Source organism: Periplaneta americana, chromosome 3 (genome assembly GCF_040183065.1).
Source record: "Periplaneta americana isolate PAMFEO1 chromosome 3, P.americana_PAMFEO1_priV1, whole genome shotgun sequence".
Classification (NCBI taxonomy): Eukaryota; Metazoa; Arthropoda; class Insecta; order Blattodea; family Blattidae; genus Periplaneta; species Periplaneta americana.
In genome coordinates, this window is record NC_091119.1 from 124,563,941 (window position 1) to 124,582,276 (window position 18,336).

General features: G+C 35.3%; 1 protein-coding gene across 1 annotated transcript in view; it reads left to right on the forward strand.

Moving 5' to 3' along the window:
* The first annotated feature begins 442 nt into the window (after positions 1–442).
* The window catches only part of LOC138697048 (uncharacterized), a 145,107-nt gene continuing 127,213 nt past the window's right edge, over positions 443–18,336 (forward strand). Inside the window, exons 1-2 of the mRNA XM_069822642.1 lie at positions 443–539; positions 3,051–3,211. Of these exons, the coding sequence (XP_069678743.1) occupies positions 443–539; positions 3,051–3,211 (258 nt within the window). The remainder of the gene's footprint in view (positions 540–3,050; positions 3,212–18,336) is intronic.

Consider the following 18,336-nt stretch of genomic DNA (forward strand, 5'->3'; position numbering starts at 1 on the left):
TTTTGTGGTCGCTTGAAGTCCATATCGACCACAGACAACCACACCGCAAGCTTAGCTAGTATTTGCTGTCGGCAGTTTAAGAAAGCGTCTGTCGTTTTCAAGGTGGTGGCGGCGGCGAGTGGCCGGCGTGTCGTACTGAGTGACCGCCGACAGCGACAATTCTGTGGTTGTTCTGTGGATGATACCGACCACATTGCGACAGACGTCGACAATGACTTTAGTTTGCGGTAAGTGTGAGTTACTATCATCTGTTTCCATACTAATTCCTGACCGCCCACAGCACAACCACACATAACTGCAAAATAATCGCAAAGTGTGATCCGTGTGAATTAAGTCTTTAAACGATTTAATCTTAATAGGCGTAATACCGTGCATTCAAATTTTGACAGCAAGTATCCTAAAGATTCTAAAATTGAGAGCAGAAAAACTAAAAACATTAAAAATGACAGCAGATGTAACTGGGTTGTCAATTTTTGGTCCTGAGATTAGAAATCTCAAAAATGAACTTATTGGCCTCCAGCAGGATTCAGAACTAGAAGGTATTTTTCAAGAGAAACGAAAAACAAATTCAGTTTTAGAGTTTTGGAATACAGTTCCAGAAAAACAGTTCGAAACTTGGTGTCGTGTGCATATAAAATTTTGTATCTTTTTAGATCAACGAATAGGCCTATTTGTGAAATGACTTTCAGCAGGATAAAGTTTATCAAGGCTAAACATAGATCTCGTTTCACCAATGTGAACTCGGAAAACCTGCTGAGAATATCTGTCACAATTCAACCAGCTCGTATTGATAAAATTGTGCAGGAGAGTAGCAGAGTTCGACCGTTAACTTCACAGCAGTAGTCTACATGACTGCAAGTTATCTTAAAATTATGTAATAATAATAATAATAATAATAATAATAATAATAATAATAATAATAATAATAATAATAATCCGTGGTGCTACAGCCCATGAAGGGCCAAGACCTACCAGCCGGCTGCTGGCCTCACGGCCACATGCAGAGGTGGACGATCATCCAACCAGAATGGAGGTATCGTGTGGTTAGCACGATGAGCTCCCCAGCCGTTATAGCTGGTTTGCTTAACCGGATTTCGCTACCTATCGTAGCTCCCCAAGTGCATTACGATGCTGGGTGGGCACCGGTTCCATACACTGGCCGAAATTTCATGAGAAAACTTCTTCCCTCATGAAGACTCGAACCAGCGCGCATTCCGTAACGCGAGTCCTAGGCAGGATGCCTTAGACCACGATGCCACGGCGCTGGACAATGACAATAATAATAATAATAATAATAATAATAATAATAATAATAATAATAATAATAATAATAATATGTATTGTGGATCCCTATCACCACGGCGTGTTGCGTCCTCAGGTTGCGGATAGAGGAGACAGCCTCCAGGTATGGAGGTTAGCTGCGAATATATTGAATCAGCAGCCGTGGACAGCCGGTAAGGGGTGGTCCTCCAGCTTGGGGTTGGGCGAAGGGCTAACGACCGATCACCGTAAAAAACAGCTTGTTACGAATTCATACAATAAGCTTCGGATTGGGACTGATTCTCTGGCACGACCACAGCTTACAGCAGAGTCCGTATAGGCCAGTTTCTATCTGATGCTTTCCTAATTCACTGCGGGCTGGAGCAAGGAGATGCACTATCACCTTTACTTTTTAACTTCGCTCTAGATCTAGAATATGCTATTGGGAAAGTTCAGGATAATAGAGAGGGTTTGGAATTGAACGGGTTACATCAGCTTCTTGTCTATGCGGATGACGTGAATATGTTAGGAGAAAATCCACAAACGACTAGGGAAAACACGGAAATTTTACTAGAAGCAAGTAAAGCGATAGGTTTGGAGGTAAATCCCGAAAAGACAAAGTGTATGATTATGTCTCGTGACCAAAATATTGTACGAAATGGAAACATAAAAATTGCAGATTTATCCTTTGAAGAGGTGGAAAAATTCAAATATCTTAGAGCAACAGTAACAAATATAAATGACACTCGGGAGGAAATTAACTGCAGAATAACTATTGGAAATGCCTGTTATTATTCGGTTGAGAAGGTTTTGTTATCTAGTTTGCTGTCAAAAAATCTTAAAGTTAGAATTTATAAAGCAGTTATATTATCGGTTGTTCTGTATGGTTGTGAAGCTCGGACTCTCACTTTGAGAGAGGAACAGAGATTAAGGGTGTTTGAGAATAAAGTTCTTAGGGAAATATTTGGGGTTAAGAGGGATGAAGTTACTGGAGAATGGAGAAAGTTACATAACGCAGAACTGCACGCATTTTATTCTTCACCGGACATAATTAGGAACATTAAATCCAGACGTTTGAGATGGACAGGGCATGTAGCACGTATGGGCGAATCCAGAAATGCATATAGAGTGTTAGTTGGGAGGCCGGAGGAAAAAGACCTTTGGGGAAGCCGAGACGTAGATGGGAAGATAATATTAAAATGGATTTGAGGGAGGTGGGATATGATGGTAGTGACTGGATTAATCTTGCACAGGATAGGGACCGATTGCGGGCTTATGTGAGGGCGGCAATGAACCTGCGGGTTCCTTGAAAGTTTGGACACCAATGATATTGAAGTTATGAATATTCAGATTTTGCAAAAGTGGAATTCGACTCGTACATAATTATATTGTATTGTATTGTATATATAATATAATATAATACAATATAATATAATATAATATAATATAATATAATATAATATAATATAATATAATATAATATAATATAATATAAAACAGTTAACTATTAATATAAAAGTCAATGACAGTAATCAGTAATGAATGTGTTTATCCATAAATGTAATAAGGCTGCGTGTTACCAAGTTTGAATACTGTGAAATTTGGCGCGGCTCTCCGACAGATACTGTTTCTAATATTCCGCTCTCTTATAATTTCTAGTGAGTACCACTGATTTAGAGCATTGCTGCCCTCTATTATTTCAGCACTTACAAACTGGAGGCTCTATATGCTACCCGTTTCCGTAGGCTTACTCCTACTGCAATAATTAAACCCACTGTTGTGTACGCCAGCTAACAATGTGACCACGCGGCAGACACGCATGCGCTCCACAGTGGAGGGTCGGCTTCGAGTGTCCCTGCCGCTGCGGCATCTGTCAGTGTCGTCTGGACGCGCGCGCGACTCGTGTGTGCGGGTGATCTCTACAGACACGTGGACGCACGGCCTCCTGAAAGTACGTAATGTAATATACGTATTACTTTTGCCTGTTGTTGGTGTCATATTGTGTGTTGTCTGCAGAGAAGGCCTACGCCGTGCGGATCCTCGGCACTGCAGTCTTGACTAGTAGTCACTCCTAAAGAAAGGTTTTGTACTTCTTAAAATCACTGACGAAATGTTAGATGATGATGATGATGATGATGATAATAATAATGGTTACAGCACATAATTTTATAATTAGGTGTAATATATTTATTTAGTGTTCTCGTTCGGTAAATTGATTTTATGCTATTTTCTTTTATAAGGTTGTAATATTACTATAATAATAATAATAATAATAATAATAATAATAATAATAATAATAATAATAATAATAATAATGGTTACAGCATATAATTTTATAATATAGTGTAATTTATTTATTTAGTGTTCTCATTCGGTAAATTGATTTGATGCTATTTTCTTTTATAAGGTTATAATATTACTAGAATAATAATAATAAAGTAATAATAATAATAATAATAATAATAATAATAATAAAAGCAACAACAAATAATTTATAATTTTATGTACTAGTGTAATTTATTTATTGCGTTTTCTTCTTGTAACTTGGCTTCATGCTATTTTCTTTTATAAGCTTATAATATTATTAGATTCAATAATAATAATAACAATAATAATAATAGTAATAATAATAATAGCAATAACACATAATTTTATAATAGAGTGTAATTTATTTATTTAGGGTTCTCATTTGTAACTTGATTTGATGCCATTTTCTTTTATAAGCTTGTAATATTACTAGATTTAATAATAATAATAATAATAATAATAATAATAATAATAATAATAATAATGTAATATATAGCTAGTCGGCGATGTGTGCAATGAAGGAGGAAAGAAACAGGCCAACCTGTCCCATTATCTTCTGGCCTAGTTGCCTCATAAGTGGTGCTTTCTTGGTGTCACTTGTGAGGTTCATACCTGTCTTCGGACAGTTGACTAAATAATAATAATAATAATAATAATAATAATAGTAATAATAATAATAATAATAATAGCAACATTTCCTTTTATAAGGCTATAATATTGGTAGATTCAATAAATTATTTATATTTATATGCTGGTCAACAACACATAATAATAATAATAATAATAATAATAATAATAATAATAATAATGTACTTACTTCTCCACTGTGGCTGAAGAGTTAGAGTTTCCTATCCGATGCAATGCAACAGCTTCTTCTGGGCTCCACTTTCGGCTGGGAAATTTTATCTTTCACAGCGATTCTGTGTACGGATGTATTAAGTGGTAGTCTTACGCCGTGCTAAGTATATGAATACAGAAACCCGCTATCCATAAAATATTTAGTGTTGGTTTATTACGCTAACAAAGATGAAAACGAAGCAGAGACGTCAAAGAGTCAAATTGCTTAGGGTAGATGATGATGATGATGATGATGATGATGATGATAGTAATGTAACATTTTGAAGTACCGAAAGAATATTAAGTCTTATCTGAAGCCAAATTTTAATTTATTATAAATATTTACAGAAATATTTTACATGAAATGACAATAATTACTTAATGATAATAATATAGGCTAATAACAATAAACTTAATATTTTTACAAACTTATATAGCCTACTTAAATTAAATATTGGTCATTTTTGACAAAATATAGAAGGATCAACTTAACAAATGACATTAATTTTATAAAAAAAAACGTATAAAAGTGTTTAGTTTTAAAATGTCTCGTTCGTTATTAATTTCAAATTGGCTAACAATATAACTAAGCTTGTAAACAGAAGTGTAATGAAACTTCAAAATAAACTAAGCCTTCAATCTTCGTGTGCTTTTTAACAGACCACTTTGAGTGATGTGTTGTTACTTCAAACGTAAACGTTGACAAATATAATTTTATTGTAGAATTACTACCCAACAAGGCGAACTTCCGACTTGGCCTTGTAGGTCGGGCGCTGCAGTCGACCTGGTGACTGTTTATGTTACAATACAATGACGTCACAGAGTGTTGCACTCATTTTCCGTGTCGGAGTTCGTTTTGCCGTGTAGTACATGTTTTGTGTGTGTATTCATTCTTTACTGCGGACAATGATTGCTGATTTGTGTACTTAACCCTTTGCATCATAGTGGTTGTTCAGAAGAACCACCGTTTTCTTTATTTTGAAATTTTATGACACAGATATTCCACCAAGGAACCACCACTTGAGTATACATAGAGGTGCCATCTATGTTTTGAAATTGTGTGCAGAGTGAAAATGTTGAAAAAAAAATTGATCGAAGCTTTGTTATGATCCATGAAATGAAAAACATAAAAAGTTAATTTGTGCTGCAAAGGGTTAAAGATTGTGATAGCACATCGCTGGATAAAGAAGGGGTTCTTACAGTTCTTGAATGTTTGTTTAGTCAACTATCCGAAGTTCTGGAATAAGAAAAATTATTTAACTTAGAAATATTGGTAAATATAAGCATATGAAATAAATATATAATAGTACATTATGCAACGAGCCTATAATGAAGGTAATTAAGAAGTGAGTATGGATATTTATGAAACGAGCGTAAGCGAGTTTAATAATTTTCATAGGAGCTTCTTAATTACAATTATAGGCGAATTTCATACAACTTTTTATGCTCGACCATATTTCTAACTTGATATTATTAATTTTTTAGCAATGTCCCGTATGTTGTGAGATGTGCGCAGACGCGAAAGTATTGATTTTTTCCGAGGAACAGATGTCCACATTGACCTTGCTAGGCCATAAGAACCTACAGAGATAACATTGAAATTAAATTAGTCATTGAAAAACGAGATGACAAATTGAATTTATTTGAATATTATTTGCAATTAACGCTAATTATTATAGTAACAGAACATAACCTTCTGCGACAGTATTGGATTTCCAGCCTCCGTGACTTTTCGCTAATTCTCTTTCGATTGCATATCCGAGAATAATCGATACTTGCGGTTTTATAACGGTAGAAAGCTGACCTGTCATTGGCTGAACAGTTGTAACCTGAGTCGTCATTGGCTGAAAGACCTGACCTTTAATGAGTAGGTGTACTTTAATGACATGCATTAAAGGTCTGCTACCAGGTGTATAATTACTACATTTCGGCATGGTCGAGCATAAACATATATTTCTTGTTGATTTACTGTAATAGCCTATATTGAAGATACATATAAAAATAATAGTATAAACTATATACATTATTTAAAGAAGCCACCGATGGCAAATAATTAATTAAATTTATACAATAAAACTGCTACGAAACATACTTGAGGCTTATCACAGAAAAGAATCCACCAAAAGACTAAGATACCTGAAATAAACATATATTTATTATAGGACTGAGGAAGAGGACCAACGAACTGCTTAGCATTTTTTAAACGAATTATAACCGTTACTGCAATTATGTATTTTCATAATATTATAATACATTTTATTTATCATTAATATTAAACAGGGATTAGCAAATAGGTTAGCACAAGGTTTACTATATAATATTATTATATTAATATTATGGTAAATACGTATTTTACATTTATTCAGATTCTAAATTTATAAAGTAAACACGTCAACTGTATTACTGTACAAGTTGGTAATTTTAATGTATATAGACAGGGCACGTAGCACGTATGGGCGAATCCAGAACTGCATTTAGAGTGCTAGTTGGGAGTCCAGAGGGAAAAAGACCTTTGGGGAGGCCGAGACGTAGATGGAAGGATAATATTAAAATGGATTTGAGGGAAATGGGATTTGATGATAGAGACTGGATTAATCGTGCACAGGATAGGGTTCGATGGCGAGCTTATGTGAGGGCGACAATGAACCTTCTGGTTCCTTAAAAACCATTAAGTATGGAGAGACGAGAAATATGCCTAGATTTAGAATTGCTGTTGTAGATAAGATTGTAACTTCTCATGCCTTTTGTAGCAAGCAACACGAAAGCTAACGTTGTTTATGAAAGATTTGCGGGTTATAGGACTCTTGGGAACCCCAATTAAAAAAAAAAAAAAGGCATCACGATCTTGGCTTCTGGAGTATAAACTGAGACATTTGATATAAACACAGTTTTTCTCATATCTGTGCATAAAGTCATTGGACAGAATCTACGTATATGGTCATGTATGTATTTTGTCCCAGGGCGTACGGATATAAGGTTAGCTGATCATAAACTATATTGACATGACGTCATATTTGACGCGTGGCACAGCATCTTGTTTGTGCTGAAGTTGACATTCTATTCATGATTCAAAACTAGACCTCATAGACTGTTCACAATGCATTATAGTGATAAAGACGAATGCTATGTTGTTTCCTACAATTTAAATCATTTTTTTTTTCATTTATTTAATTAATTTCTTTTCAATAGCAGAGTTAAGATCATAAGGCCTTCTCTTCCACTCTACCAGTATAAAAATGCACAGCAAATATAAATAACAGCAACACAGAAAACAATGGAATAATGATGATGATGATGATGATAATAATAATAATGACAAAATATAGATGTGTTTAGTTAAATCTAATTCGAAGAGTCAAACAATTACAATTTAGTGTTGAATAAGATAATTTGTATCAAAGAAATGATATTTCATAATGAAGGACAATTGATATATGAAAAATAGAAATTATATTCTACAAAAGTTGCATTTGAAGAAAGATCCTGGAGACGAAAAGCATTCTTATTGACTATCGGCTTTTGAAAGTAGTCAATGTCTGAAGCCACTTAATACGCTATTTACAAAATAAGTAGGCTATAGTATTATGAAATAAAATACCTTACATTACAATACACAACACTGTGCATAATAGTGTAAAATAAATAATGTTTGATCACTGTAGGCCTACATACTTTATCATAATGTAACTTGCAAAAATAGGGTATTCTAGTGTACATAGTTTAAATAATACAAATTGTAAATATTAGTGTAATTGTTCAAGTAGTCCATGTTTTGTACTGCCGAACTTGACAAAACAGGATTCGCTTGCTACATGCATGCACTCATCCGTTACATTACAGTAAAAACTCCAGTAATACTTAACCTTATAGCCTCTTGGGGCAAAGTATGGTCCCTGATCATAACATTATGAATTTGCTTTGGATAGGCTACTTTGTAATTTAGCAGACTGGATTGACTTCCAGACTATACAAATACATAATATTCGAGTTTCGATCTTAACTTACGTAAATAAACTAGAAGTGAATCAGACATGGAGAGAGAATAAGTTATTGACCGTATTAGACCCAACATTCTAATAACACAGTCTAGTATATACAGTCACGAAGCTCAATACGTAGTAAATATGCATCCATAGATAGTTGCTAACCACTAGGATCGCTACTATCGCCTCATTACAGACAATGCGAAATATTACCTGCACAGTCTATTGTTCCTAGTACCCTCATAAACTCAACTTTCGTGACTGTAGGCCATATACTAGACTGTGCTAATAACATAATACTAATGGACTAAGTTACAGTGCAATGAAATACAATATAATATTGAGAGAAAAAGAATATAAATATGTGATTTCGATAGTGATTGGTAACTTAGCGACTAGAATTGTAACTGATTATTACAGTTGAGATAAAAAGTACAATAAATTGAAGGCGAAATGTAAATTAATGATTGACTGGAAAAAAAAAATCAGTGCTAAACGTGCGGTTTTACGTGTTTTGTGTAAACATAGGGAATTTTATTTTGTACTTCTAGCAACAAATGATGTGTTGTTTCACTGTTATATAAATACTGGGAGTTAGATAAACAGAAATCATCCCGTTTTTATAGGAGCGTAGCTAACACAAAGGAGTTCAGAACTCTGTTTTTATTTCATGGCAGGTAATGCTTATTCCATTTAGTTAAAAATTCACAGTGCCACGAAATAACAGCAGTGCTGGGAAAGTAATGCATTTATTTACCTTCTTAGAATAGTCGTTTCTTATATATTTGGATATGCAATGAAGTTCACTGCAATAACACTTGAATAATGTAATCTTTCAATAGACGTTAAATATTTGTACTGACTTGTCTAAAAAAATCATATAGAAATATGGAGTGTACTTTTTACTGCATGTGAACTGAGTAATTACATTTGTTTGTTTATTTAAGCAGTGATATCTTTGATTGACGGTGTTGCATTCTCTTGTTTAATTACACACTCACCATACTCAACACAAATTAACTAGTTTTATTACAAATGCTTCCACAATTAGCATAGAAACGGCAGTAATAATAGGATGTTGCCAATAATAGATTAGCACAAGAAGATGAAAATAGCCATAACCACTTATTGCAATGAAGTCGCCATGGTGGTCTACTAGCTAGAGCGCTGAACTTATATAATCCTGTGGAACCGGATTCGGTCCTCGATGTACCCCCGATTAATAATTTGTGTTGAGCAAGCCCGTGGTCCAGCATCTCATATCTCATCTCTCATCTCGAGTATAGCGTAGATCAGTCTCATATTGCACACCCTGGCAACGACTCTGTCAGTAAATTGATCTACATAACTGGCTGCATATGGGTGAATACGAAAAGCCAAGTACCTGCGAGTAGTAAAAAAATTGCAATGGTAATAATAAATATCTGATTAGCGTAATATGTCACTAGTCAGCGATGTATGCAATGGAGGAGAAAAGGAACTGGCCAACCTACCTCATCCTACCTCCTGGCTTAGTTGCCTCATGAGTGTCAAATCTAAGGTTCAAACCTGTCTTCGGACAGTTGAATAAATAATAATAATAATAATAATAATAATAATAAACAATATATTACCAGTTGTTCTGTATGGTTGTGAAACTTGGACTCCCACTTTGAGAGAGTAACAGAGGTTAAGGGTGTTTGATAATATGATGCTTAGGAAAATATTTGGGGCTAAGATGATGTTACAGGAGAATGGAGAAAGTTACACAACGCAAAACTGCATGCATTTTATTCTTCACCTGACATAGTATTTGGAACATTAAATCCAGACGTTTGATATGGGCAGGGCATGTAGCACATATGTGCGAATCAGGAAGTGTATATAGAATGTTAGTTGGGAGGCGGGAGGGAATAAGACCTTTGGGGATGCCGAGACGTAGATGGGAGGATAATATTAAAATAGATTTGAGGGAGGTGGGAGATGATGGTAGGTACTGGATTAATCTTGCTCAGGATAGGGACCGATAGCGAGCTTATGTGAGGGCGGAAATGAACCTCCGGGTTCCTTAAAAGCCGTAAGTAATAACAATAATAATAATAATAATAATAATAATAATAATAATAATAATAATAATAATCTTCATGCCTATGTTGTACATAATGTTAATAAATGTATTTGTAGTAATTAATATTAAATAATTACTTAAGAAACTTACCTATATTATTTTCGTCTTTAAGATATTATTGATAAAGGATAATTATTACTACGCAAGTTAGTAAATACACCTACTTGTATGAATATTTCTCGTAGGAAAAATATTATTGTGACTTCTCACGCCTTTCACGATATTAAATTTCAAGTTTAGCTTTCGAACATATGAGAATATATAAATACAAAGTTATTTTGCGTTACCGGTATGATCATGTCTTTGTTGTAATAAATGAAACACATTTTTTATACTTGCGTAAAGCTATCAGTGGCATGGGTGAACATTGCAGGAAACACAATTTATAAGCTCGGATCAAAATATAATTTTAATAGTTTTAACAATCTCTCTTCTTTTTTGAAGGGCAAACTGTTATTTGTCACCAACAAAGGATTTTTCATACAATTGTTTTTTTTTCATGGTAGAAAGGATAATACAGTATCCCTTAATTTTAATGCTAGTCAATTAAGATTATTTTATACTTCCAAACATACTGGTGTCTAGCGCTTCTGATCGCGAAACCAGATGGCCCGGGTTCGTATCCCGGTTGGGGAAAGTTACCTGGTTGAGGTTTACTTAAATTAATACACCTAAACCAACAACAAAAATAAATAAATCCTAACACCTAAGAAAAACAATAAATAATTATGATGACAAGGGCAAAAATCCTTTCCAAGCTAAATACATCAACTTATCATAACGAAAACGTGGTATCGTACCACGAACCCAAATGAGTATAAAAAAAATAGTTTTCCCTCAACGCAAAATGAACAAATGCTTGGTAACTATCGGTGCTGAACCCAGGACTCAATTCACCGGCATATCACCTTCATTTCATTCAGACGCTAAATAACCTGAGATGTTGATACAGCGTCGTAAAAAAAAGAAACAACATACTGGACGAGATTTCATCATGTGTTGCTAGAAAGTCACTGACAAGGGAACGTTCAACACCGGAAGGTTGCGTAGGACCTTAAAATTTTGCACACTGATACGTCTTATTAGTGTAAGATGATGTACCAAAAAAAATTGTGAAAATAATATGCAAAGTACAGTGCGATCGAGAAGTCTCTCCGCAGTGCTTGTGTAGCCGAGAATCCACTAGGCAGAGAATTCAAGTGGCAGCACTGGCCGCTAAGCATGTGATGGACTGGGGATGTGAGGTTGTCAAACCGGAATGAATGGGGGAGTGCCGGGCAGGGCATAGCTGCGCCTCACGGCCAGATAAAATGCAGCAGATAAAAAAGGGTCCCTCTTTTGTGGGCATAGTTGCGCCCCGTTCCCATCAGGAAGAGAAAAGGGGATGGCATAGTTGCGCTCCGATGAAATAGGTAGAAAAAAAGACACTACGGAAACTCGAGCCTCGTAATCAACCAACCTTATTGATTTCTTATGCGATTTAATATTCATTATCGATACCGTTAAAATGAACACCATGAAGTTGGCAATATTTTATTAACTATTTTTCTACTGTTTATGCAGTGATTATCGATAGCCTACCATTAAAATGAACACCATGAAGTTGGCAGTACTTTATTAACTGTTTTTCTACTGTTTATGCAGTGATTATCAATAGCCTACCGTTAAAATGAACACCATGAAGTTGGCAGTACTTTATTAACTGATATATTGAAATGAGTGAGCCGTTGGAATATTGGGGCTTAGAAGTCTTTGACATTTTATTAATGATTTTCACACCGTCTGTGGCGTATAGTGAGGTTAATTTAAAATGAATGTTAAGGTTAGTGAAAAGGGTAAAGAGTTAATAATTCACAATGGTTCTAAGTTTCAATTTTCGAAACCCTGTACCGTAGGGTTAAGATATGCAGTTCATTTATTGTGTGTGATCGATAAAAAAGTGTTATTTTAAATATTAAAATTGATCATATGCTAGGCCTACCTGATTTCAATGCAGCTATTACTGTAATATTTGTAAGTAATTTGTTTATATTATAACAATCACTTTCGTGTGTACTATGTCCATCGGGGCGCAACTATGCCATGTCCATTCTGCTACCTGATTTATTCGGGGCGCAACTATGCCATGTCCCTTCTGCTACCTGGTTTCTTCGGGGCGCAACTATGCCATGTCCATTCTGCTACCTGGTTTCTTCGGGGCGCAACTATGCCATGTCCCTTCTGCTACCTGGTTTCTTCGGGGCGCAACTATGCCATGTCCCTTCTGCTACCTGGTTTCTTCGGGGCGCAACTATGCCATGTCCCTTCTGCTACCTGGTTTCTTCGGGGCGCAATTATGCCATGCCTAGGCCTCCCAATTGACCGCGGGGCGCAACTATGCCATACCGGGAGTGCCAACTTTCTACAGGGCTGTGTTCTAGGGTTACTAGAACTAATAGAGCTGCGGAGGGACTTTTCGATCGCACTATTAGAATGATGTTCCGAATATCGCTGTGAATCTATGTGAATCTAGTAGAAGCCGTTCCACGGTGGTTGAAGCATGATCTTGGATGCGCCATGGACGAAAATGCATCTACTCCGTAAGATTTCCACTTGCTGCCACTCGTGTAACCTGCACGAGATAACAAGACATGCTTCAACTACGGTGGAACGGCTTCTAGTTGCGAAGTGTAGCGTATGGCAGAGACGAGGGAGAAACAAGGCTGCAACTCAATGTTTGTAAACGCAGAGTTAAATAGTGTCCATCATTACGAACAAACTGTGAACCGATTTCATGGAATTAAACTCATAGTACATTAAATTGGTAAGGTGTGTTTAATTATCCGACAAATTAAACCTATAACAGTATATTTTACAATAAGTACACAAATACAATATAAAGCCCACCGACACAGGTTCGTCTTTCTTAGAACCAGTCACTATCCCTTCTTTATTTCTCTTATTCTGTCCTTCCAGCCTTCCTGGTTGTCTATACACACTACAGTCTCACTGAACATAAACAGACGAAAACTATGAATTGTTCATGCAGTGATGAAAGCATAAATTCTTATTGCACCACGCACAGCAAATAAAACTGTTGTTGCTGCATCCTACATATTATTAATCCATAATATGTTTAATGGACTCACTTTTTATGTTCAGAATCAGTCATTTGAAGTATTGCCCATAAGAACGTACGCTAGGGCGATTAGTTCATTTGTAACAGAGAATTCGCCTAACTTCAACAGTGTAAAACGTTTAAAAATATTAGAAATGAATGCTCAACGTCGTCATTTAAGCCGCGATTACATGTTTAGAGCAATTGGTATAATTGAAAATGGTGGAACACAAACTGACGCAGCAAGGGCTCTGAATACTGGAAGAGGCGTAATATCCAGAATGTGGAGTCGATATCGTGAATTTGGTAGTCCAGAAGAACAACATCTGAGAAAGTCCCCAGGAGAACTCCCCATTAAACTGTGTCTCAGAATTCTGAAGGAAACAAGCTGATAAAACGTTAAGCTTATATAGTTAAACACATCAAAACACATCTTGGTTCCGCGAACCACTTTCATATCTCTCGCAACCCCTGTGGATCACAGGTTGGAAACCGCCGCCTTAAGAGGGATGTGCTTAACGGATTTTTGATAGGGTGCGCTGGACCTTTCCTAAGACTTGCATCTATTTTTTTTCTCTTGTACGGAGGAGGGACGCGAGGCTTGCACTGCAGCCTGAGACTTAATGTGCTGCATCTATTTTACTTCAGTATTGGGGCGGGGGGGGGTCACTACGAACCAGCACTACGAACTAGAGTCGACGGCAATTCGGAAGGCGGTTGTCTGCTAGCGTTTGTGTCGAGAGAGACAGATAGAGAGAGCGAGGCAGCGTACAACATTGCCACATCGTACTTAACGAGCACGTGCAATACAAATAGCGCAGGAGAAAATTTAAATTGTCAAAAGACAATAATGACCTTAGCCATTGATTACTGTAAGCATGACACCAAACAAACCCTCTTTCCTTCACTAACAATATTCTTTACACGGTTCTCAATCCCACACCACATGCTTCTGCAGTCATTTCTTGCATGTTGGCAACGTTGCTGCCAGCATCAAGATGGCCGGCAGCGTTCTGCTCGTTAACGTTTTTAAAATAATTTTGTGCGAGATCGTGCGTATTTGCTTGGTTTCCGCACAAAACCAACCCGCGGTAAGTCTAAAATTCCACATTCAGTATTCCCAACCGAACACACATAACAATTTCCCTCTTCTTACCGCTTAAGTGACATATTGATTTTACTGCTTTAGGCTTTTAACATATTATTTTTAGAGACGTTCAATATAGTAATAATTATAAATTGGAAACTTACCACTGCCATTTCACCTAAATTGCACTGTTAATTATTGTTTTTAAATATTTGCAAAAATTAAGTAAACTTTACAACTCCACTAAAGTTACTGCATTTCGTGATGCATGTAACATTAAGGAAGCCGTTTGTTTTAAGTTCGCATTTATAGACTGATGGAAAAAAAGACAGACGTATATCACGGCCTGCTGGAGTATGGTAAACACAGAAAATATTTTAAAGTAACAATGTTGAAGATAGATATTTTTGTTTTCCAAAATTGCCGTCATTGAACAGAAACCAAGATGGAGATTTCATTGCAACTAATTAGAAATTCCTCTTTCAGGTATGTAATAAACGATCTTCGCACAAAATAATGTACGATACACGAGCGGTATGTTTTCTTTCAATTCTCGGAAATTAAAAAAGCTCAACTACGTTTCGCTTTTTCAAACTTTTCCTCGAACATGAAAACTTCAACATACCGCTCTTGTAACGCATATTACTAATACACCTTAAACACTATTTTCCGCGCCTGCTTGTGTAATACTTATCTTTTTACAGTCTCTTCTTACATTTACCTTACATACACACAGTAAATGTTAGTTTTACTTATTCAATGTATTGAAACACTCGCACGTGAACAAACGCACTCGGGAAGTGCTTGTTATATTCTGATTCTGATTGGTTATACTGTACAAGCTTGTGACGTCACATACCAGAAATGCTACGGCGTATATAGAAGCTAACCGCCTTCCGAAATGCCGTCTAGTCTAGTAGACTATATCTATTGCGTTCAAGGTCGGCAGCATACTGCATCGGACATTCTGCCGTTGCCGGACAAGACTGCTTCGGTCTGTCTAGAACTTTCTCGGACAATCTCGAGCAGAATTTCGTTTTCCCATGTACTGCTATTTTCATTTGGACGGAGTTAAGCAAAAATAGATCAACCGAAAAAAAAAATATTTGCACAAATCTGTTGTTGGTTAGATTATTTAACTCGGTAAAACTCAAGAATGCGATATCTGCATTTTTATGCTATTTATAAACAAAATTCGTTTATTGCATAAAATTCATTTATTCATTTTGCTTTGCAATATTAAATCAACTGCTGGTATGTCATTAAAAATCGGTTAGTCTTTTTTTAGTATTATTTGTGCTATTTTTTTTTGTAATAGTATGAATGTTATAATAGCCTACTTCTTGCATAAAATGTTTTATAAAAACCAGATTTATTTCAATGGTCAGTATCTCGGAAACAGGTTTTTGGAGGTTGGTCTTTTGTTGCGTAAAGGCTGGTTCTCAATAAACCGGGAATGAAAACGACAACGAGAACGAGAACGGAAATAATGTTAAAATAAGTGTATTTAAATTTGAGCGTTCACAATAGTTAATTGTGAATGTTCACATTTAAATACATTTATTTTAACAATATTTCCGTTCCCGTTCTCGTTGTCGTTTTCATTCCCGGTTTATTGTGAACCAGCCTTAACTCCTTCCAATTTTGGCGTGATAGCAGCCGAAGACGAAATCGTAGCAATGATCTCTTATTTTATGTGCTTAAAAGAAAATCATATAAATAGAAGTTGATCGATCCATTATCTAGTCCAGAAAATTAATATACTTAGTTTTATAAATGCATTAATTTCTTTCGAAACTTCTTCCCGCAGTTTATCTACTAGATACTTTTTATGTTGTTTTTTTTTTCAATGTACAGAGTCTTTCATAAGTAACGAGTCTACCGAAAAATATAATACATAACAATGTCTAGTCCACACCTGTGGAGTAACGGTTAGCGCGTCTGGCCCGGGTTCGTTTCCCAGTCGGGGCAAGTTACCTGGTTGAGGTTTTTCCCGGGTTTTCCCTTAACCCAATATGAGCAAATGCTGGGTAACTTTCGGTGCTGGATCTAGGACTCATTTCACCGACATTATCACCTTCATCTCATTCAGACGCTAAATAACTAAGATGTTGATAAAGCGTCGTAAAATAACCTACCAATATAAATAGCTAACTAAAAAAAAAATAGGCCTATATATAACAATGTGTATAGGCATGGTCGTGTGCCATTATCCTTGGCGTATAGAAGGCCATGTTCCAGGTCATTTTAAGTTGGCATCAAATGCACATTACACATGGTTAAGTAGCTTCCTGCTTTTTTGAGGCTTGAAAGTACAGTAATGTAATTTTCCCTGAGATAGGTTACTAGCCTTATCGTTAGGTAGTCCAGTAGTCAGTTTTAGAAGCTGACATTTATAAAATGAAACCCAATACATATACAATTTTAAAATACATGAACATTGTTATATTCTACCTTACGTTTTCCATATTAACCATTTGTACTAAATGAGTTGTTTTAACTATATTCCAGTGTATTTTACTTTCTTTTTTCTATTATTGTATTATTTTCATGTTGTTTAGTGTCGATTTTATTATGCTATTATTTTTTTTAATATGTTAGTATTCTGTTCTTTAACTTTTTGTTAAATTTTAACTGCTTGTATGCTTTGTGACCTGGTAGAGTGTAAGAGAAGTCCCTATGGCCTTAACTCTGCCAGTATAAATAAAGAATTACTATTATTATTATTATTATTATTATTATTATTATTATTATTATTATTATTATTATTATTATTAACAAAGGCATAAAGGAATTCGCCAAGATAAACCCTTGCCCCAAAATAGAAATATTCCTAGACTTTTACAAAAACTTATGGAACAATCCTACTTTTGATCCAAATTCTGGGACACAAAAAACGCAGATGAACAATGCATTACAAAAGAAGAACTACAAGTAGCATTAAAGAAGACGAAAAATAGTAAATCACCTGAAGAAGATAACCTAAATTCAGAATTGTATAAATATGCAGGCGATCTATTTCAAGAAAGATTACTAAGATTTCTAAACAGAATATATCTGACTGCCACTTTACCGGAAGAATGGAAAAATAGTGTAATTATTCCCATATATAAAACAGGAGATAAACAAAATGTTGTAAACTATAGAGGGATTAGTATCCCCAACACATGTTATAAGATAATTAGCAGGATTTTAAATGAAAAATTAAAAAAGCATGCTGAAACTTTCCTTCTGGAGTGTCAAAATGGCTTTAGAAAAGGAAGATCATGTGTAGATCCAATGTTTAGTGTCAAATTATTGTTAGAAAAAAGAAGATAATTTAATTTAGAAACCCATATAGCTTTTATTGATTTTGTGAAAGCTTTTGATAAAGTCCGAAGAGACGTTTTATTCGACATATTACAAAATAAAAAATTCCAAATTTGCTATTACAAAATAAAATAGAAATCTACACAGACAGCAAAATAAGTGTCAAAATAAATAACTGTATATCCAAAAGAAAATTAGTTAATAATGGAGTTCGACAAGGTTGTCCACTATCACCAACTTTATTTAATATTTATATAAATGAAATTATTTTGAAATGGAACCAAATTTACATATCAGGAATCAAAATAACCAGTGCTCTAACATTAAATACCTTACTCTATGCCGATGA